Source organism: Myxine glutinosa, chromosome 4 (genome assembly GCF_964187855.1).
Source record: "Myxine glutinosa chromosome 4, kmMyxGlut1.1, whole genome shotgun sequence".
In the NCBI taxonomy this organism is placed as follows: domain Eukaryota; kingdom Metazoa; phylum Chordata; class Myxini; order Myxiniformes; family Myxinidae; genus Myxine; species Myxine glutinosa.
Genome location: NC_136264.1, coordinates 75,958,790 through 75,978,125, shown reverse-complemented (window position 1 = coordinate 75,978,125; position 19,336 = coordinate 75,958,790). Strand labels below are relative to the sequence as shown.

At 46.1% G+C, this 19,336-nt stretch overlaps 5 protein-coding genes and 1 long non-coding RNA gene across 6 annotated transcripts; 3 read left to right on the top strand and 3 right to left on the bottom strand.

The window, feature by feature from the left end:
* Nucleotides 1–1,342: 1,342 nt before the first annotated feature.
* On the bottom strand, nucleotides 1,343–3,407 carry LOC137424828 (histone H1-like). Its single transcript, XM_078775147.1, has one exon. It carries the CDS (start codon nucleotides 2,509–2,511, stop codon nucleotides 1,879–1,881), a length of 633 nt encoding a protein of 210 aa, XP_078631273.1. The 5' UTR covers nucleotides 2,512–3,407; the 3' UTR covers nucleotides 1,343–1,878.
* Nucleotides 3,408–7,050: 3,643 nt separating this feature from the next.
* On the bottom strand, nucleotides 7,051–7,587 carry LOC137424827 (histone H4). Its single transcript, XM_068112687.2, has one exon. It carries the CDS (start codon nucleotides 7,570–7,572, stop codon nucleotides 7,261–7,263), a length of 312 nt encoding a protein of 103 aa, XP_067968788.1. The 5' UTR covers nucleotides 7,573–7,587; the 3' UTR covers nucleotides 7,051–7,260.
* A 1,151-nt stretch (nucleotides 7,588–8,738) lies between these two features.
* On the top strand, nucleotides 8,739–9,808 carry LOC137412538 (histone H2A type 1-like). The gene has a single exon (XM_078775978.1). The coding sequence runs from the start codon at nucleotides 8,834–8,836 to the stop codon at nucleotides 9,206–9,208; it is 375 nt and encodes a 124-aa protein (XP_078632104.1). The 5' UTR covers nucleotides 8,739–8,833; the 3' UTR covers nucleotides 9,209–9,808.
* Nucleotides 9,809–9,830: 22 nt separating this feature from the next.
* LOC137424821 (histone H4) lies at nucleotides 9,831–12,032 on the top strand. The gene has a single exon (XM_068112680.2). It carries the CDS (start codon nucleotides 11,322–11,324, stop codon nucleotides 11,631–11,633), a length of 312 nt encoding a protein of 103 aa, XP_067968781.1. The 5' UTR covers nucleotides 9,831–11,321; the 3' UTR covers nucleotides 11,634–12,032.
* A 66-nt stretch (nucleotides 12,033–12,098) lies between these two features.
* Nucleotides 12,099–13,307, bottom strand: LOC137424819 (histone H3-like). Its single transcript, XM_068112679.2, has one exon. The coding sequence runs from the start codon at nucleotides 12,595–12,597 to the stop codon at nucleotides 12,187–12,189; it is 411 nt and encodes a 136-aa protein (XP_067968780.1). The 5' UTR covers nucleotides 12,598–13,307; the 3' UTR covers nucleotides 12,099–12,186.
* A 275-nt stretch (nucleotides 13,308–13,582) lies between these two features.
* On the top strand, nucleotides 13,583–16,770 carry LOC137424822 (uncharacterized). The gene is made up of 2 exons (XR_013623083.1): nucleotides 13,583–14,085; nucleotides 16,499–16,770. It is a non-coding gene; the product is annotated as an uncharacterized LOC137424822 (long non-coding RNA).
* Nucleotides 16,771–19,336: the final 2,566 nt, after the last annotated feature.

The window sequence follows — 19,336 nt, the reverse complement described above, 5'->3', positions numbered from 1 at the left end:
TTCATTCAATGTACAATGTGCGTGGAGTGGGTTCATCAAAAATGTAGTGGTCTGAGAGGGTCATTAACCAGTGTGGCAGCTATATTCAAATGTAAGTTGTGCAAAGAGGGAGCTGCAGATGGAGGAAATGTTGAGTTGGATTTTGGAGACGGCGTGGAGCTGGAAGGTGTGAAAACATTTTGCTACCTCGGAGACATGCTGAATGGAGAAGGTGGATCAGACTCGGCAACGGTTGCTAGAGTGAGATGTGCATGGAAGAAGTTTCGGGAACTGAGTGGCGTGCTGATGAGGAGGGGAGTGTCGTTGAAGCTGAAGGGAAAGGTGTATGCTGCATGTGTGAGAAGTGTTATGATTTATGGGAGCGAGACATGGATCATGAATGTGGAGCAGCAACGAAGGCTGGAAAGGGTGGAAATGCGAATGGTTCGGTGGATGTGCGGAGTATCGTTGAGAGAGAGGAAGACAAATGATGAATTGCGAAAGATGATGGGAATAGAGCATGTGATTGATGCTGTGAAGAGGAACAGGTTGAGATGGCTTGGTTATGTGTTGAGAAAGGATGAAAGTGACTGGTTGAGAAGAGTGATGGAAATGAATGTAGAAGGAAGTAGAGGACGGGGAAGACCGAGAAAGACTTGGCGAAAGATGGTGGAAGAAGAAATGCGGGCAAGGGGGTTAACAAGGAGAGATGCAGAAAATAGGGCAAAATGGAGAAGATTGTCATGGGGACCGCAAGGCTAACCCCCGCTCTCGCAGGGAAAATGGCCTTAAAATGCATGTTGTTGTTGTTGTTGTTGTTGTTGTATCCATCCTTGCCAAAAGACCCAATTGTGAAATCGATTAACGAGTGAATTTTTTGTCTCACGGGACAAACACACAAATACTTGGCAGAGATTTGCATTTTGCTTCTTTTCGTTCAGGGAAATGCTGAACAGGCCCAAACGAGCTCAGGATAGATATTGGTGGGAGAAACGAGCAAGGGAGGGCGGACGGAGCTTTCCTTCGCGGAGCGGATCACATCGGGCTCGGATTTCAGCCAATGGAGAGGGGAGAATGGGGTTTCAACCAATGGATAGAGAGTGAGGCATGGCTTAATTATTCAGTGAATGCGAGAGGTTTTGAGATCGCCAATGGTAAATGGTAGCCAATAGCAACCGTGCATATCGTGGCAGCCAACAGCAACCGTGCATATCGTGGCAGCCAATAGCAACCGTGCATATCGTGCCAGCCAAAAGCAACCGTGCATATCGTGCCAGCCAACAGCAACCGTGCATATCGTGCCAGCCAACAGCAACCGTGCATATCGTGCCAGCCAATAGCAAACACCCGAAGCGTCTCTCAGCGAAAAACAAGATCTGGCCGCGTATTTCTCATCCTGTTTCATTCGCTGTTGTTTTGTTTTGTGTTGATCTTTGCCGGTCACGATGGCTCGTACGAAGCAAACCGCCCGTAAATCGACTGGTGGAAAAGCTCCTCGAAAGCGAAAGCAATAATTATTGTTAACAACATTGCATGTTTCGTCACGTGACTTGCCATTCTTTGGTCATTGTTTGATATAAATAAGTTATGAATGAATTGGAACCATTTTTGTTGGTCTTGCAAATAATTTGAACCTCGTGCTCTTGTTTATAAAGCTCTTTCACAAACCACTTCATCAAAAACTGTATGCAAAGGTTATATTTATTATGGCTGCGCGTAGGATGCACACGTTGTTGTTTGCAGTGTCCCAGCCCCACCAGTGATTTTATGAACCATCGGATCAGCTCCTTTCAGGTGAACGAGGTGGTGGCTCTGAAAAGAGCCGTTGTGGGTTTTGGGCAAATGAGACGAGGAGGAACAAGAGAAACTTCACCTCGACTCTCTCGTCTTCCCTTTCTCTCACTTCTTTTTGAGCGTCGCCTTCTTGTTCTTCAACCCCTTGGTTGCAAGCTTGGCCTTTGGTTTCGTCGTCTTGGTCTTTCCCTTGGTCTTCGGCAGAACCTTCTTCACGTTTTTCTTCACCTTTGCAGGCGACTTACTGGATCGCTTCGAAGAGGCGGCGATAGGTCTTTTCTGCTTCTTGGGAGATACCTTCCGCACCACCTTCTTCACTGCTGGCTTTTTGGTCGCTTTCTTTGCCGCTTTTGACTTGATTGTGCTCTTCACAACTTTTCTGGCACTGGTGCTCTTCTTCACTTTCGCACTCTTCTCCTTGTTCAGTTTGAACGAGCCGGCAGCGCCCGTTCCCTTGGTCTCCACAAGATTTCCACTTGCAACGAGCTTCTTCACAGCCGAATTGATACGAACGGAATTCCGTTGGAGATTATAGCCATCTGCTCCCAGGGCCTTTTTCAAGGCGACAAGCGACATACCATTTCGCTCCTTGCTCGATCCCACCACCTTGATGATCTTTTCCGAAAGGGTGCCGTCAGTCTTCTTCGGGATCTTGGAAGCGCCAGGTTTATTCTTCGCTCGCTTGACAGACGAGACCGAAGTTGAAACTTCTGCCGGAACGGGACCAGTCTCCGACATTTCGCACCAACAAGAGTGGCTTATGAGAGGTAACACGAAAATCCAAAAAGTTCAGTGTTGCACAAATAAAGCGTCGCTTCGCCACGCCACGTCGCCTGTTGTAGTGATGGCGTGAAGGAGCGGACGTGGTAGAAATCAATATGAGCGCTCGGAAAACGATAGGGTCCGTTTGTGTTTCCTGCGTCACTTTGAGTTTTGTTATTCACATGAACGATGACTCCATGCGCAATGCGCACAATCGTTCCAGGTACGAGCACATCCTGGCAAACGGCGAGAAGCATAACTTCTAATATCTGGACCTTGCGCCGCATTCCACAGCCCGACACGGCAGGTGGACGATCTGCTTTGACAGAACATTACTCACTCGAACACGTTCTCGGGCTTCGCCCAAGGGGTTTCTGTGCTCAGAATCTGTTTTTCAAGACTAAAATATATTCGTTGACCTGACTTAAATCTCACAAAGTGCATGGTGAAATGTGCACCTGTCTGCAGCCACTTTTGCAAAGCAATGAAACAAACAGGAAAAAAAACTCCTTTTTGGAGGTTCGCGTCGAGGTCATCTTACCATGGACCATCACAAATGTGAAGATACTTGGTTATCACTCACCAACAGCACACGGGTGTAAGCAATGCTTGGAAAGTTTTTTTATTTATCCAAACGCGAATAAAATCGTCGACCTGGTTTCTCCTCTGTTCTTGTGTCGTGCTTCGTTTGATGTTCTGTGTGCATCCAGGTCTTGTTTACAAAACTGTTGTGATATCTCATTAACACTTATTGACTGCTTCAATTCATCCCCTGTCGTCCAAGAGAGGTGCAACGTCTTCCATGCAGCTTTTAACTTTTCCATGCAACGTAGTTTTACTTTTCTTGAAATCCAAACTCATGAAAATATCGATCCTTGCATTACTTGATACCTTTGAAGCGTATTTATTTATAACTTCGGGGACGTTTGCGTTTGTTTTTTATTTTGACAAAGTTCTGCAGTTGTGTTCAGAATGAAATCGTCGAAAATTACTGCCAAACTTAAACCTCATTTGACAAGATTCTTTGTGTCTGTGAGAGAACGCGAAGAGGACCGGAAGAGCAAGTGCAGTTGCATATTTTCAAAGCGTAAGGAACACGTGCGCATGCGCGGCAAGAGAGGTGCTCAGGGAAAGCACGCACGCGCGGACGTGGTAGAAATCATCAAGGAAGCACACTTTATCCTCGAAAAAATAATTAATTGTCGGAGGCGTAGTGTAAGGGGTAAAGGGCAAATGGTAATATCGAGCTTTCCACCTCGAATGCAAATGTATCGAACACTTTTAAGCTGAAGGGGTCAAATAATACACGTTATGTTTAAAATGGGAAAGGTAGCAGTGGGAACTGGTTTTGTTAAGGTTGTATCGATAACCGATGGGGCACATGAAATGTAATAGATGTTAATTTTCATCAATGTTCCCAACCATCCACTGTTATCGACATAATTTGAGCTGTACTTTAATATGACCCCCCCCCCCCCCCCACTCCCCACCCGCCTGAAAGTAACAGATGAACTCGAAAAACTGTCATTTGTCAGCCATGTGGAGGTTTCATTAAACGATCCTGAACCCTTTTCCGCTGAGACATCAGCAGACGACACCGTATCGTTTCATCACGGATTCTTTTCCGGGTCTTCATTAAAAATAAGGCAAAAGTGCTTCACAAAACGGATTTCCTTTCGACAGATATACTGTGTATACATATTGTGCATGCACAAAAACATTGATACATTGAGTGATGTGAAAGGTCGATTCCACACAACAAGACCCAACGGCTCTTTTCAGAGCCACAACACTTTTCTTGACAGTGTAATCGACCTTTTACATCACTCAATGTATCAATGTTTTTGTGCATGCACAATGTGTATACACAGTATATCTGTCGAAAGGAAATCCGTTTTGTGAAGCACTTTTGCCCTGTTTTTAATGAAGACCCCGAGAAGGATCCATGATGAAACGATACGGTGTCGTCTGCTGATGTCTCGGCGGAAAAGGGTTCAGGATCGTTCAATGAAACCTCCACATGGCTGACAAGTGATCGTTTTTCGAGTTCATCTGTTACATGCAAGGGGCGGGGGAGAGGGTATTCATATTAAAGTACAGCTCAAGTTATGTTGATAACAGCGGATGGTCGGGAACATTGATGAAAATTAACATGTATTGCACTTCATGTGCCTCATCGGTTATCGATACAACCTCAACAAAACCAGTTCCCACCGCTGCCTTTTCCATTTTTAATAAACCTAACGTGTATTATTTGACCCCTTCAGCTTAAAAGTGTTCGATACATTTGTATTCGAGGTGGAGAGCTCGATCTTACCATTTGCTCTTTAACCCTTACGCTTCGCCTCCGACAATTAAATATTTTTTCGAGGATAAAATGTGCTTCTTTGATTTCTACCATGTCCGCGCATGCGTGCTTTGCCTGAGCACCTCTCTTGCCGCGCATGCGCACGTGTTCCTTACGCTTTGAAAATATGCAACTGCACTGGCTCGTCCGGTCCCTTCACTTTCTCTCAAAGACATAAAGACTCTTGTCAAATGAGGTTTAAGTTTGGCAGTAATTTACGACGATTTCATTCTGAACACAACTGTAGAACTTTGTAAAAATAAACAACAAACGCAAACGTCCCCGAAGTTATAAATACGCTTCAAAGGTATCAAGTAATGGAAGGATCGATATTTTCATGAGTTTGGATTTCAAGAAAAGTAAAACTCCGCTCCATGGAAAAGGTAAAAGCTGCATGGGAGACCTTGCACCTCTGTTGGACGACAGAAGATGAATTGAAGCAGTCAATAAGTCTTACTGAGACATCACCACAGTTTCGTAAACAGGACCTGGATGCACACAGAACATCACACGAAGCACGACGCAAGAACAGGGGAGAAACCAGGTCGACGACTTTATTCGCGTTTGGATAAATAAAAAAAACTTTCCAACCATTGCTTACACCCGTGCTGTTGGTGAGTGGTAACCAAGTATATTCACATTTGTTCACACCAAGACAACGAAACCAAAGTCCAAGCTTGCAACCAAGGGGTTGAAGAACAACAAGGCGACGCTCAAAAAGAAGTGAGAGGAAGAGAAGACGAGAGTCGAGGTGAAGTTTCTCTTGTTCCTCCTCGTCTCACTCGCCCAAAACCCACAACAGCTCTTTTCAGAGCCACCACCTCGTTCACTTGAAAGGAGCTGATCCGATGGTTCATAAAATCAATGGTGGGGCTGGGACACTGCAAACAACAACTGGTGTGCATCCTACGTGCAGCCATAATAAATACAACCTTTGTATACAGTATTTGATGAAGTGGTTTGTGAAAGAGCTTTATAAACAAGAGCACGAGGTTCAAATTATTTGCAAGACCAACAAAAATGGTTCCATATTCATTCATAACTTATTTATATCAAACAATGACCAAAGAATGGCAAGTCACGTGACGAAACATGCAATGTTGTTAACAATAATTATTGCTTTCGCTTTCGAGGAGCTTTTCCACCTGTCGATTTACGGGCGGTTTGCTTCGTACGAGCCATCGTGACCGGCAAAGATCAACACAAAACAAAACAAAACAACAGCGAATGAAACAGGATGAGAAATACGCGGCCAGATCTTGTTTTTCGCTGAGACGCTTCGGGTGTTTGCTATTGGCTGGCACGATATGCACGGTTGCTATTGGCTGCCACGATATGCACGTTTTGCTATTGGCTGGCACGAAATGCACGGTTGCTATTGGCTGCCACGATATGCACGTTTTGCTATTGGCTGGCATGATATGCACGTTTGCTATTGGCTGCCACGATATGCACGGTTGCTATTGGCTGGCACGATATGCACGGTTGCTATTGGCTGCCACGATATGCACGTTTTGCTATTGGCTGCCACGATTTGCACGTTTACTATTGGCTGCTACGATATGCACGTTTGCTATTGGCTACCATTTACCATTGGCGACCTCAAACACTCGCCCATGCGCTGAAGAATTAAGCCCCGTCTTACGCTCCATCCATTGGTCGAAACTTCACTCTCCCCTCTTCATTGGCTGAAACCCCATTCTCCCCTCTCCATTGGCTGAAACCCCATTCTCCCCTCTCCATTGGTTGAAACCCCATTCTCCCCTCTCCATTGGCTGAAACCCCATTCTCCCCTCTCCATTGGCTGAAACCCCATTCTCCCCTCTCCATTGGTTGAAACCCCATTCTCCCCTCTCCATTGGTTGAAACCCCATTCTCCCCTCTCCATTGGCTGAAATCCGACCCGATGTGATCCGCTCCGCGAAGGAAAGCTTCGTCCGCCCTCCCTTGCTCGTTTCTCCCACCAATATCTATCCTGAGCTCGTTTGGGCCTGTTCAGCATTTCCCTGAACTAAAACAAAAGGCAAATCTTTGTCAAATAAATGTGTTTGTCCCGTAAGACAAAAAAATTTCACTCATTATTCGATTTCAGAATTGGGTCTTTTGGCAAGGGGAACTTCGTGATGTGAATTTTTGTGATATTGGTGGAACTGAACATTATTTGCAAAATAAAAAAGACGAAATGTACATTGCACATTCGAGTTTCTCACACTTGGGGCTAATTTATTGGATGAATAAAGCACAAGATCAACCATCCTTTATCAAATAATACATAAAGCAAAGTTCAAGACGACTGAGGCTCCTTCTTGAACGAGGTGGTGGCTCTGAAAAGAGCCGTTTTGTTGTTGTAGCTGTTGATGAACACCACCACCAAGATGTTAACCACCGAAACCGTAGAGGGTGCGGCCCTGGCGCTTCAAAGCGTACACCACATCCATGGCAGTGACGGTCTTTCGCTTGGCGTGCTCCGTGTAGGTAACAGCATCGCGGATAACATTTTCCAGGAACACCTTGAGAACTCCACGGGTTTCCTCGTAGATGAGACCCGAGATGCGCTTTACCCCACCACGACGAGCAAGGCGACGAATAGCAGGCTTTGTGATTCCCTGGATGTTATCACGCAGTACTTTGCGATGACGTTTCGCACCTCCTTTTCCGAGACCCTTTCCACCTTTACCACGTCCAGACATGACGATGGCGGTTGGACTCAATTCAGAATAAACGAAACGCTAAACGTTCGTGTCTATATCTATATGGTGGTGGTACAAAGGTTTTCCATTGGTGGGAAACTCGACATTTGCATTTGCTCTTTGACCCTTCCACTTTGACTTCTTCATTAAATTATTTTCTCCGGGAAAAGGGTTTGTTCCTGAACGAGTTGGTCATCGTTTGTTGTTGGAACGTTCGTCCTTTCGCCTCTCTTTCCGCGCATGCGCACTGCGCCCTTTCGCTTTGACAATCTGCAACTGCACTGCCTTTTACGATCTCTTCGCTTTCACCCAAGTAAACACGGGATCCTGTCAAATGAGGAGAGTCATTAACAAATGGAATGGTCTCCCTGGAAAGGTATTGGCAGCATAAACAACAAAGTTTAAATTGTCACTGATCACATAAGTACTTGGAAATATTGCAGATCGAGGGGTAAAAGGATAAAAAAAAGCAGGAGTTTTATGGAACTTGAGCAGGGATGGATGATTGTGTGCATGTGAGTAGTGTTGTCTGTGGGGTTATCGTTGGCTGTAGGGGATGGTGTGTGTTTGTTGGGTTTCTCACCCATTAACAAGGTTCGCCCACTCCCCCGGAAAGAAAAACAACCCCACAAGGTTTTGTGGTCTTCCCCTTTTTCCCCCAATTTCCTTGGGGTAATTGTGCAACAAATCTGGTGAAAAACGGATGTTTGAAACAGTAAGTTTCCGAGCTGGATTTTAATTTTGTGCGATTGCCAGGCAGACAGAGTAAAATTATTCTCTCACTCCTCTCGGTACATGCGCGATTGGGACACATTCAGAACCAGTATATGGAAAAACGGCAAATTTGCCTTTTGATTCAAATTTTAAAAATGTTGCATTCAATTTCAATAAGTTGTTTCTCGATAATGCAGCAAGAGTACAACCTCATTGTTTCGCTTTGCGTGTGCAACTTAACTACTGAAGTCTGAATCTAAATCGACTTACAAATAAAACTGACAAACAATTCTGTATTTTAAATGCTGCAAAGTGCAAAGTGCAAAGTGCAAAGTGCAAAGGATTGTCTTTTCAAGTTATCATATGCAAATATGTGGATCACAGAGAGTTTGGAGGCGGAGTGCACAACCTGATGTTCAGCCATTGGATGGATAAAATGTGGGCGTGTATGATTCCTGATCCGACTTTGCCCTTAAAACAACTCAATTCACACCATGACGTTCAGTCACATTGAGGTTATTGAGATATCGGTGTTTCTCTACAAATCATGTCGGGACGTGGTAAAGGTGGTGGAAAGACTCGCGCTAAGGCAAAGACTCGTTCTTCCCGTGCTGGGCTGCAGTTTCCCGTGGGCCGTGTCCACAGACATCTTCGCAAAGGCAACTACGCCAAGCGCGTCGGTGCCGGCGCTCCCGTCTATCTGGCGGCTGTGCTCGAGTACTTGTCTGCAGAGATCCTGGAGCTTGCCGGGAACGCTGCACGAGATAACAAGAAATCGCGCATCATCCCGCGTCATTTGCAGCTCGCCATCCGCAACGATGAGGAGCTGAACAAACTGTTGGGCGGGGTGACGATCGCGCAAGGTGGTGTACTGCCGAACATCCAGGCCGTGCTGCTCCCCAAGAAAAGCCAGGGCAAGTAAACTGCTCCGCCTCACAAGAGTTCTTCAGCTCTCCCACAACGGCTCTTTTCAGAGCCACTCAAACCTTTCCGAAAGCAGTTTCAACGATACACGATCCGTGTTTTGCACCAAACTCTGCTGTGTGTTGAAAAACCTTAAACGGTCCTTTCTTGTTGACTTTACACTTCAAAAGCACATGCACACGCGCAATAATTATGAACTTTGCATTTACTACACATGCATCTTGTCATCACAGAAGCCCCAATCATTGTCCGTCTAATCCAGTGTAGATATAGTATTGTGACGATACAGAGTAGCAGGATAGTTTGATATAAAAGAGTGAGAGTGTGTTCAAGGGGAGAGGACAATTGGGGAAAAAAGCTGCAAACAAACGAAATGAAAGAGCAAGCAGGGGAATGTTGGGGTGAAACAGAAAAGGAACAAAACCAAACAGCGACGAGCAAAGAAAAAGGGGTTACAGAGGAGGAGGGGGGAGTTGAGACTCACAATAACTTAGAAAAACGGGTGCTGAGGGTTATAAAAGGTGCCTCTGCATTGGCATTTTCCAGTCTTTATTAACTGTTAAAGTTTTCAAGAAAAATTAATTCTGTCAGATTTGCATTCACACACAAGGGGATTTGGGGTTCTGGAATCGCCAGTTTTATTATTGGCTCGTTTCAGAAACAAGGTCGAAAGTGCTATCGGAAGGGGAACAGTCTCCGCCATTTCACACCGAAAAGAGAGAAGGAAGACGAGATCCAAAATCAAGTGCAGGCTTGCACAAACCGCGTCGTCTCGCCGCCGATGTTATTGTGACAGGAGAAGCGGACGTGGTAGAAATCATCGTCGGCAATCGGAAACGATGAGAAGTGTTCTTTCGGTTCCGTTTGTTTCTCGCTTCACTTTGAGCTGAATAATTAACGAAAACGATACATCCATGCGTAATGCGCACAGCGTTTCCAAGTACAGACACATGCTGGCAAACGGCGAGAAGCACATTTTCAATCCTCTGCACCTTTCACCATCTTCCACGGGCCGACACTGCAGATGCGATGGACGAGCTGCTTTGACACAACATTGCTTACTCGGTCGGATACGTTCTCGGGCTTCCCCGAAGGAGCTTCGTGACTCAGGCTCATTTTCACGAGGTAAATCTTTTCTTGGACCAAACTTAAACGTTAAAATTTTCATTGTGAAATGTGCACCTGTCTGTAGCCATCCTTGCAAGGCAGTCAAGCAAACAAGAAGAACAATCAGCTTTTCTGAGGCTCATGTTGAGGCCACCTGAGCAAAGACCAGCCGAGAGTGAAAATATTTGGTCACAAACAGCACACGGCTCGAAGCAATGCTTTGAAGGGTTTTTTTATTTATCCAAACGTCAGTCATTGAGCTTGAATCGTGCTTCCTGTGATGTGCCGATTCCATCTCCGCCTTGCAAACGAAACTGTTTCGATGTCTCATTCACAATGAGCTGCTCAAATTCATCACCTGTCGTCCAAGGTAGCGCAATGATGGAGAAACTTCAAGCATTCATTGTGTTTGAACCGCAATGAAATGACATTTGAAAGAGACAAATTTTCAACAAGGCTACAATCGAGAGTTCAACGAGGTTATTGTTGGTTATGCGGACAAAACAAGTATTTTTACTTTTCATCAAATCCAAACTGGCATCAAAATAGCGGACGATATAAACGATGCTTTTGAAGCTTATTTCTCAGGTGATGTGAGCGCGCGTTGTTATTTGCCAAAATTCTGCATTTCAAGTTGTGTTCAGAATTAAATCGTCGTGAATTACTGCATTATTTAAACATTATTTGACAGGATTACGTGACGAGTGAAAGCGAAGGGACAGTAAAAGCCAGTGCAGTTGCAGATGGTCAAAGCAAAAGGACGACGTGCGCATGCGCGGAACGAGAGGTGAAAGGGCAAAGGGCACAAAGAGCACACGAGGACGTGGTGGAAATCATCAAGGAAACTGCAGAGAAAATAAATAAATGTCGGACGAATCATGGAAGAGTCAAAGAGCAAATGGTAAAATCGAGTTCCCACCAATAGAAAACCTCTATCACCACCATATAAAGACAGGAATGCTCGTGGTTTCGTTTATTCAGCTTTGGATTCAACTGCTGTCGTCATGTCTGGTCGTGGTAAAGGGGGAAAGGGTCTCGGTAAAGGAGGTGCGAAACGTCATCGCAAGGTGCTCCGTGATAACATCCAGGGAATCACAAAGCCTGCTATCCGTCGCCTTGCTCGCCGTGGTGGGGTAAAGCGCATCTCGGGTCTCATCTACGAGGAAACCCGTGGAGTTCTCAAGGTGTTCCTGGAAAATGTTATCCGCGATGCCGTTACCTACACGGAGCACGCCAAGCGCAAGACCGTCACTGCCATGGATGTGGTGTACGCTTTGAAGCGCCAGGGCCGCACACTCTACGGTTTCGGTGGTTAAACATTCTGGTGGTGGTGTTCATCAACAACAACAAAACGGCTCTTTTCAGAGCCACCAACTCGTTCATGAAGGAGCTTCAGGGGACTTGAACTTAGTATCATGTATTATTTGGCATCAGAAATGCAATGTTTATGGCAGGGTTTGTATTATTATTTTGGGGTTGAGATGAACGGGTCAAATAATACATGATACGGTTAAAATGAAAAATGTGTATTTTAACATGAACCACCTTGCAAGCGACATCACACATGATCCCCAACAATTGTCACTTGACAATTCTGTGGGGGTTCATTGAAACATTGTGAAACCCTATTCCCTGAAGACAGCCAACCTCCACCATCTTGTTCAACGTTTCCCTTTCAGACTTCATAAAAAGAGCATCACAAAACGTATTTCCTTCCGACCCGTATACACAATACACACACAAAAGGTCGTGACATGTGGCGAGTTCGGTGGAAGGTCGATTACACTTTCAAGAAAGGTGTTGTGGCTCTGAAAAGAGCCGTTGGGTGGTGTGGTGCGGAAGGTGTGCACAAGACCTTGGATCAGCGGGTTAAGCTCGCTCCCCGCGGATACGTCGTGCCAGCTGGATGTCCTTGGGCATGATGGTGACACGTTTGGCGTGAATCGCGCACAAATTAGTGTCCTCAAACAGCGCAACGAGGTAGGCCTCGCTCGCCTCCTGCAGCGCCATCACTGCGGAGCTCTGGAATCGCAAATCGGTCTTGAAATCCTGTGCGATTTCACGGACGAGGCGCTGAAACGGCAGCTTGCGAATGAGCAGCTCCGTGGACTTTTGGTAGCGCCGGATCTCGCGCAGCGCCACAGTTCCTGGACGGTAACGATGCGGCTTTTTCACGCCACCGGTGGCTGGAGCACTTTTCCGTGCCGCCTTTGTCGCCAACTGCTTTCGGGGAGCTTTTCCACCTGTCGATTTACGGGCGGTTTGCTTCGTACGAGCCATCGTGACCAGCAAATATCAACACAAAACAAAACACCAGCGAATGAAACAAGAGAATTGAGAAATGCGCGGTCTGATTTTGTTTGAGCCGCGAGACGCTTCGGCCGTTCGCCATTGGCTGGCACATTTTTCACGTTTGTTATTGGCTGCCTCAAACACTCTCCCATTCGCTGAAGAATTAATCCCCGCCTCACTCTCTATCCATTGGTCGAAACTTCACTCTCCCCTCTCCATTGGCTCAAATCCGAGCCCGATGTGATCCGCTCCGTGAGGGAAAGCTCCGTCCGCCCTCCTTTGCTCGTTTTTCCCACCAATATCTATCCTGGGCTCCTTTGGGCCTGTTCAACATTTCTTTGAACGTGAAGAAGCAAAAGGCATATCCATGCCGAATAATTGCGAGTGTTTGTCTTGTAATACTAAAAATTTCACAATTCAACTCACTATTCGATTTAAAAATTTGGTAGTTTGTCGAGGTGGCGTCGCCAGGTAATACATTTTTACATTCAGGAACTACAGTCTGTAAATAATGCTTTTTTCCCCTATTTCCCGATCTGTACGTTGTTTATAAAAATGGGTTTTGTTTTTGTTTGATAAAAATGAATTTGTAAAAAAAATACAAAGCAAAGAGTTTTGTGTAAAACACGGATCGTGTATCGCTGATGCTGCTGCCGTTGTGGTCGGGCTGACGAGCTCTTGGGCCTTGTGTGAGGCGAAGCCGTTTACTTTCCCTGGCTTTTCTTGGGGAACAGCACGGCCTGGATGTTCGGCAGTACACCACCTTGCGCGATCGTCACCCCACCCAGCAGTTTGTTCAACTCCTCATCGTTGCGGATGGCGAGCTGTAAATGACGCGGGATGATGCGCGATTTCTTGTTATCTCGTGCAGCGTTACCGGCGAGCTCCAGGATCTCTGCAGACAAGTACTCGAGCACAGCCGCCAGATAGACGGGAGCGCCGGCACCGATGCGCTCGGCGTAGTTGCCTTTGCTAAGATGTCTGTGGACACGACCCACGGGAAACTGCAGCCCAGCACGGGAAGAACGAGACGGCCTTAGCACGAGTCTTTCCACCGCCCTTACCGCGTCCCGCCATGATGTTTGTACACTGGAGTAAACATTTTAAAACACGTCGGATTGCTGAATATAGTAACACACGATAAGTCATTGCGAACGGGTATCTTTTGAAGGGAAAATAGGATCAGGAATGCCGCACGCCTACATTTTATCCAACCAATGGGTGGACAGCTTTGGCCGAGCCTCACAAATCCACGTCCCACGTCCAATGCTGGTGTGATCCACATTTTTGCATATTTACCCTTTTTTCAAAGGACTTCGTTCACCCTCTGTTTCTATTCTTCGCATCGGTATTTGCATTTGTTCTCTCGCTGTACTATTGTCTTCATCTCAGCTCATCATACCCTCGGATCCTCCCAAGCCAGAAACTGAAACGAAACAGTTGTGTAATGGTGAGAGCATCTGCTCGGGTTGGAAGGTTGGTGTTTCGAATGACAGCATAGTTACACTAAAGACATCTCGCATATAGTTATACCAAAGACAGGAGGGATTTGAATGGGGGGATTTAATGGGAAATCTTTGAACACGACGACTGTGTGTCCACCGGTTAAAATATCTGAAATACTGAAGACTGTTATGTTGTATGTTACCTCCCCAAACTCCGGTTACGGTGCCCCTCAGATTCTCGAGAGGGAACGCGGCAGAAAGATTTGTTATTTTGAGTGTTCTAATAAACCATGGCAAAACCACACCAATGCAATTGTGTAGAACAAACAAGTCATTGTATTGTTAGGAATTTTAGGGTAGGGGCATATATAGATTGAGGTAGATCTGCATAGGTAGGGGCTCCGATGATCATAGGTAACAATAACCATCTCTATGTAAATAAGTCGAGGACCTGTCGAGCCCGTATGTCGGATTAAGTGCATCTTCATCCTCATTACGAGGAATGGGGCATGTCAAGTAGTTGTAGGGTTTATGCTAATTCCCCGGTGTGTCAAACCTGTGATCATACCTGTGTCCCATATGGCAACGCACAATGGACATTAGTTAGGCGCAATCGTAACACCACACAAACACTACTTAAATCCCCCCTCCGTCACAATAACCATAAAACCCACCGGAAGCCAGTTCGGGGAACCGCCGATGCAGCTACAGCCAGCCACATCACCAGCTTGCATAGCAACACTCATTGCTCAGGCAGGCTGAGGCCACGCCCACCTTGCGAAGGATTGGTAGAAGGAAGACACCACAGGACGAGGGCCGCCGATTGGCAGAGTGGGAGAGGACTGGTGATTGGTCAGGGCAAAAGCAAGAAGCAGCTCGCTGAGTGGTGAAGCAAGAACGAAGAAAGCGACAGATTGGCCATCAAATGAACGGCATGAGAGAGAGGTGACACGGCCATTGGTGGAGGGTTGAGCCTGTAATGTTGGCCGGCATGGATTGGCAGAGAGAGAGAGAGATGACGTCAAGAGGGGATTGACAAAAAGAAGAAGAGACCGACATTTTCTCTCTCTCTCGTCCCTGCTCGTTGAAGAGACCTGGGTGCCTGGACCTCGTTCGCTCCTGCCCTCACAATTCCTCTTTCCCCGACCACCTGCCCTTACGCTTTCCTTCACCTCGACCTTTTCTCCTTTCTGACCCGAACGTTGGGTGCATGGCAGTTTCGTGCCGAATTTGTGAGGACATTGCACGGCTGGTGAAGCAGGTTGCATGCCCGCTCGCTCACTTGGCGCGAGAGGTTTTACCGAGGCCTGGTGAACGGGCGCGCATCGAGGCCTTTCTTCCCACCTACCGGAGTCGCGTCGGACGTCGTGCTCGGAGCCTGACCATCCCTGACGATCCCTGACACACTGCAGACAGAGCTAAGCTGCACCACAGAACACAACAATTGCTTTAATTTAATTCTTCCTTTGTCCGTTGTTGAAGTGAGTGAGCTGTGTGGGATCCCAACCTCGGTTGTAGTATTTATTGTCGCGTTCCTTGTTATCGGGTTCCGTTTAATAAACCTTATTTTTGTACACTTTAATTCCGCCTCGGGTTGAATTGATTTGCAGGGTGAAGACGCCTGCGCCGGCCGTCCAGGTGAGTCGGTATTCTTCATTCCGTCTCGCGTATCATTCGCCATCAATTGGGTAACGCCTCAAAGTAAGCTCGATTCGCCATTTGTCTTAATAGAGCCATCCACAGGACAACTGGTGTCAGGAAGTGAGATTCGGACTCGACGGACCATTTTTTTGTCCGCGGGCTGAGATTGACAGCCAAGCGTACATTGTGCTCGGCATTTGGAAGTAAAAAAAAATTTGACAGAGGCGATAAAAATTCTAACAGTCGATTGAGTGCACGAAGTGCGACATCGCGGTTCTAAAATTTAAAAATCTCTATATTTTTCTGAGGTAAAATATGCGAGCGGGAACCGCTTTAGCGAACAGCGTAATGGCGGACGCTGAGTTGGGCGTGCGAGATGGAGATGCAGAGGGAATTGGAGGTGGGCCGTGTCGAAGTAGGACTTTTACATTATTCCAAATTAATTAATACGATCTTGTTGGAAAAGTTTCCATGTAGGAAATTACAATTTTTGTATAAAATACTGTGAACCATTTCTATCTCTCAGGCACATATGGGAAATGAATTTGTGCTCGGCCAGTAAAAATGTACTCTTGAACTGTGCCAATGAAAAGTGTAGTCCAAGCAAATTCTTTGGAATGCATGTATAAGTGAAATCAGATGTATATTCGTCAGGCTTTGACTGCAATCCAATAGAGACACTGCAGTGAAATCATTGTCAAATGTTGTAAAAGAAATAAGGTTGCTCAGGGGAGGACACTTGGTCATATGTTATTGTTATTGCTCAAAGCATACCTACGGTCTCTTGTGCTTGGCCGAGCCAGATGTGGGGATCGGAACGCCTGAGAAACCCCACACTGCTCTCTTGAGAGGACTTCAAAAGACTTTGGCATTATAAAAGAGAGAGAAAGAGAGAGAGAGCTGGAAGGAGGAGAAGAAGACTCTGCTTGCTCTTGGTGTCATGTTGAGAAATCCTGTGCTGTAAACCAAAGTGAACTATTTTATGCAAGTGAACTGTTGTAATGTTGTATGTAATCTGTGCTGATCAAACCCAGTTTTCTTCTCCCAATAATTAATAAAATTTTCTAAAGACCAACCTCGGTGTTTGTGGACATTGCTGAGACAAGCACACCTCTCCTTTTCTTCCTCCTCTACACCCCATCTCACCAAATTAATCCTGCTCCATCAGCCGAAAATAGAAGGGGAAGAGCATAGTAATGGAACCTCTACGGCTACCGAGACGGACCCGATGGATTACCAGGCCTTAATGCAATTTATGAAGGTAAAGTAACGATAAAATAGATGCTCAGATTGAGCGCAGTGAGCGATTCAATAATAAAATGGATGCCCAGGGTGAACAGATGAAGGAATTCAAAGAAAGATGGAGGAAATTAAAAATAAATGAAGGGAATGATTAATGATATAGGGGGATTTAAATTAAAAAATGGATACCCAAAGGGACGAATTGAGGGGAGACATGAAGGGACTGGAAAACAAAATGGATGCTTGGAGTGAGCGAATGGAAAACAAAATTGATGGGTTGAAGGAGAATTGAATGCCCAAACCAAAAACATAGAAGGATTGAAGGGAGAATTGGAGGGGCAAATTGATTGATTAAAGGAGGGATTGAAAGGACAAATTGAAGAGATGGAAAATAAAATTGATGGATTGGTGGGGAATATGGAGGGAATGAATGAGCAAATGAATGAAGGGAATGAAATAAGGGGGATGAATGAACAATTGGAAGGCAAAATTGCGGAAATGGCACAGCAGCTGGGGGAACGAATTGATGGTATAGAGGGGAGAGTGCAGAACCAAATTATGGATAGACTGGGGGAATTTGAGGTCAAAGTGGAGACTAAATTGGGGGAAATGGAAAAGTGCATGGGGGTAGACGTCAACCTAAAACGGGAGGAATTAACATTAAAAGTGGAGGAGGGCATGACCCAGGCTGTCCGAATGGGGGAAAAGTTAGAGGATAGAATATTAGTACCACGAATACCCGAATTGATAAAGCAAATGGAGACTTGGAAGGCCATCGGGGCCGGGTGGATGCCAGAATGCGGCAACAGAGTGAGGAATGGGGACTCCTCAAACAAAAGGGGGGTGAATTGGCCGAAGAGGGAAAGGGGTTCGAAGCCTGCTTAACCGAGCAGGAGCGGGTGTTTGTTGATGGAGGCCTGTGGGGGCCACAAATGACTGATGGCATGGTGAGTGATTTGATGCAGGGGCGACTGGAGACCTGGGACTATACCATCAAAGGAGAGGTTGCTTTGGTCCAAGAGAGCTTAAGGGAAGAGGTGAGTCGGTCCGATAAGCATCTCCAAGACGAGATTAAGGTGACCCAGGGGACCCTTACCACGAGCCACATTTGGGCACCGGAGACTCTGAAACTGAACACCAAGGTGTGGGTGGGGGATGGGCTGTGTTGGCCTCAGGCTGTATTTGGACAGAGAGGAATCGGGGAATAGAGTCTCTGGAAAAACAATCCCCCTTGTACATTTTGATGGGTCGGGGAGTCTCGAGGCGTTCCTGAAACAATTTGTGTGTGTGTCTCAACTCAATGGTTGGGGAGAGCGGGAGCGCATGGGGAATCTGGTGGCGACACTGCGGGGGTCAGCTGCAGATGTGTTAAACGTAGTCCCAGAGGGAATATTGACCACCATGGGCAAATAAATCTCCGCCACCGCTCCCAGGGGTTAATACCACTACCCTTCCTGTCGCTTCCATGGAGTTCTTCCAATAAGTTTTTCGTGGCGCTTTTCCAAAGCTGCTTCTCATTACAAAAGTAAAAACAGCACTTGTGATAATAGTATCATTTTAATGATATTACGCAACAATATCCCCACTCCCTGAGGAGGTTTGTGACTTGCGATACTTGTGACTTGAGTTTTTGTGACCCCGCACTCTTCTATCCCCGACACCCTCATGGAAGTAAATGTTATTATTGGGAATGTTGGCATGATGAGGCACGATCTGATCTTTTCAAAGACGTGATCGAACATAAGTAATAGTAATAATAATTGGCAATAATAATAAGGATAATAACAGGACTCTCTGCCGCTCCCGTGGTGAATGGGTGTACTACTCCTCGTCTTTTAAATCTACACTCCTGGAATTTAAAAGTTAAAATGGACTCCAACATCACCTTTTAAAGGCTTTGGCTGCTACATGTCGTTGGTCTCTTGCTGAGCAAGTGTGTATTTTAATAACAGTCTGTTCGTGGGCGATAATTATACTTGTTCATTTAGATCATGAGACACACCCATTAATTGCTTGATAAGGCAGACAGGAAGGTCTGGAGGTACGCACAGTCACCTCTAAACTGTCTCGCCTGTGTTTGAATCCTGACCAAGCAAGAAACTGTCATCCCGGTGTTTCACAGGCAGGATGATAAAATCAATCCGTTGGGGTGAGGGTTGTGTGTGCCGTCCCTCAGGTGGACGTTAAACTTGTCTGTCGGCATTGGTTTGTGGACGTTAAACTGGGTGTCTTGTCTGTCGGCATTAGTTGGTGGATGTTAGACTGGGAATCTTTGCTGTCGGGATTGGTTGGTGGATATTAAACTGGGTGTCTTGTCTGTCGGCATTAGTTGGTGGATGTTAAACTGGGTGTCTTGTGTTACGACCTGGCCCTTGTGTGAATGGCTCGGGGTACTGCCT

Excerpts from the sequence above, each read along its gene's own strand:
- LOC137424827 (XM_068112687.2), bottom strand. The coding sequence starts at position 7,572 with ATGTCTGGACGTGGTAAAGGTGGAAAGGGTCTCGGAAAAGGAGGTGCG.
- LOC137412538 (XM_078775978.1), top strand. The coding sequence starts at position 8,834 with ATGTCGGGACGTGGTAAAGGTGGTGGAAAGACTCGCGCTAAGGCAAAG.
- LOC137424819 (XM_068112679.2), bottom strand. The coding sequence starts at position 12,597 with ATGGCTCGTACGAAGCAAACCGCCCGTAAATCGACAGGTGGAAAAGCT.
- LOC137424821 (XM_068112680.2), top strand. The coding sequence starts at position 11,322 with ATGTCTGGTCGTGGTAAAGGGGGAAAGGGTCTCGGTAAAGGAGGTGCG.
- LOC137424828 (XM_078775147.1), bottom strand. The coding sequence starts at position 2,511 with ATGTCGGAGACTGGTCCCGTTCCGGCAGAAGTTTCAACTTCGGTCTCG.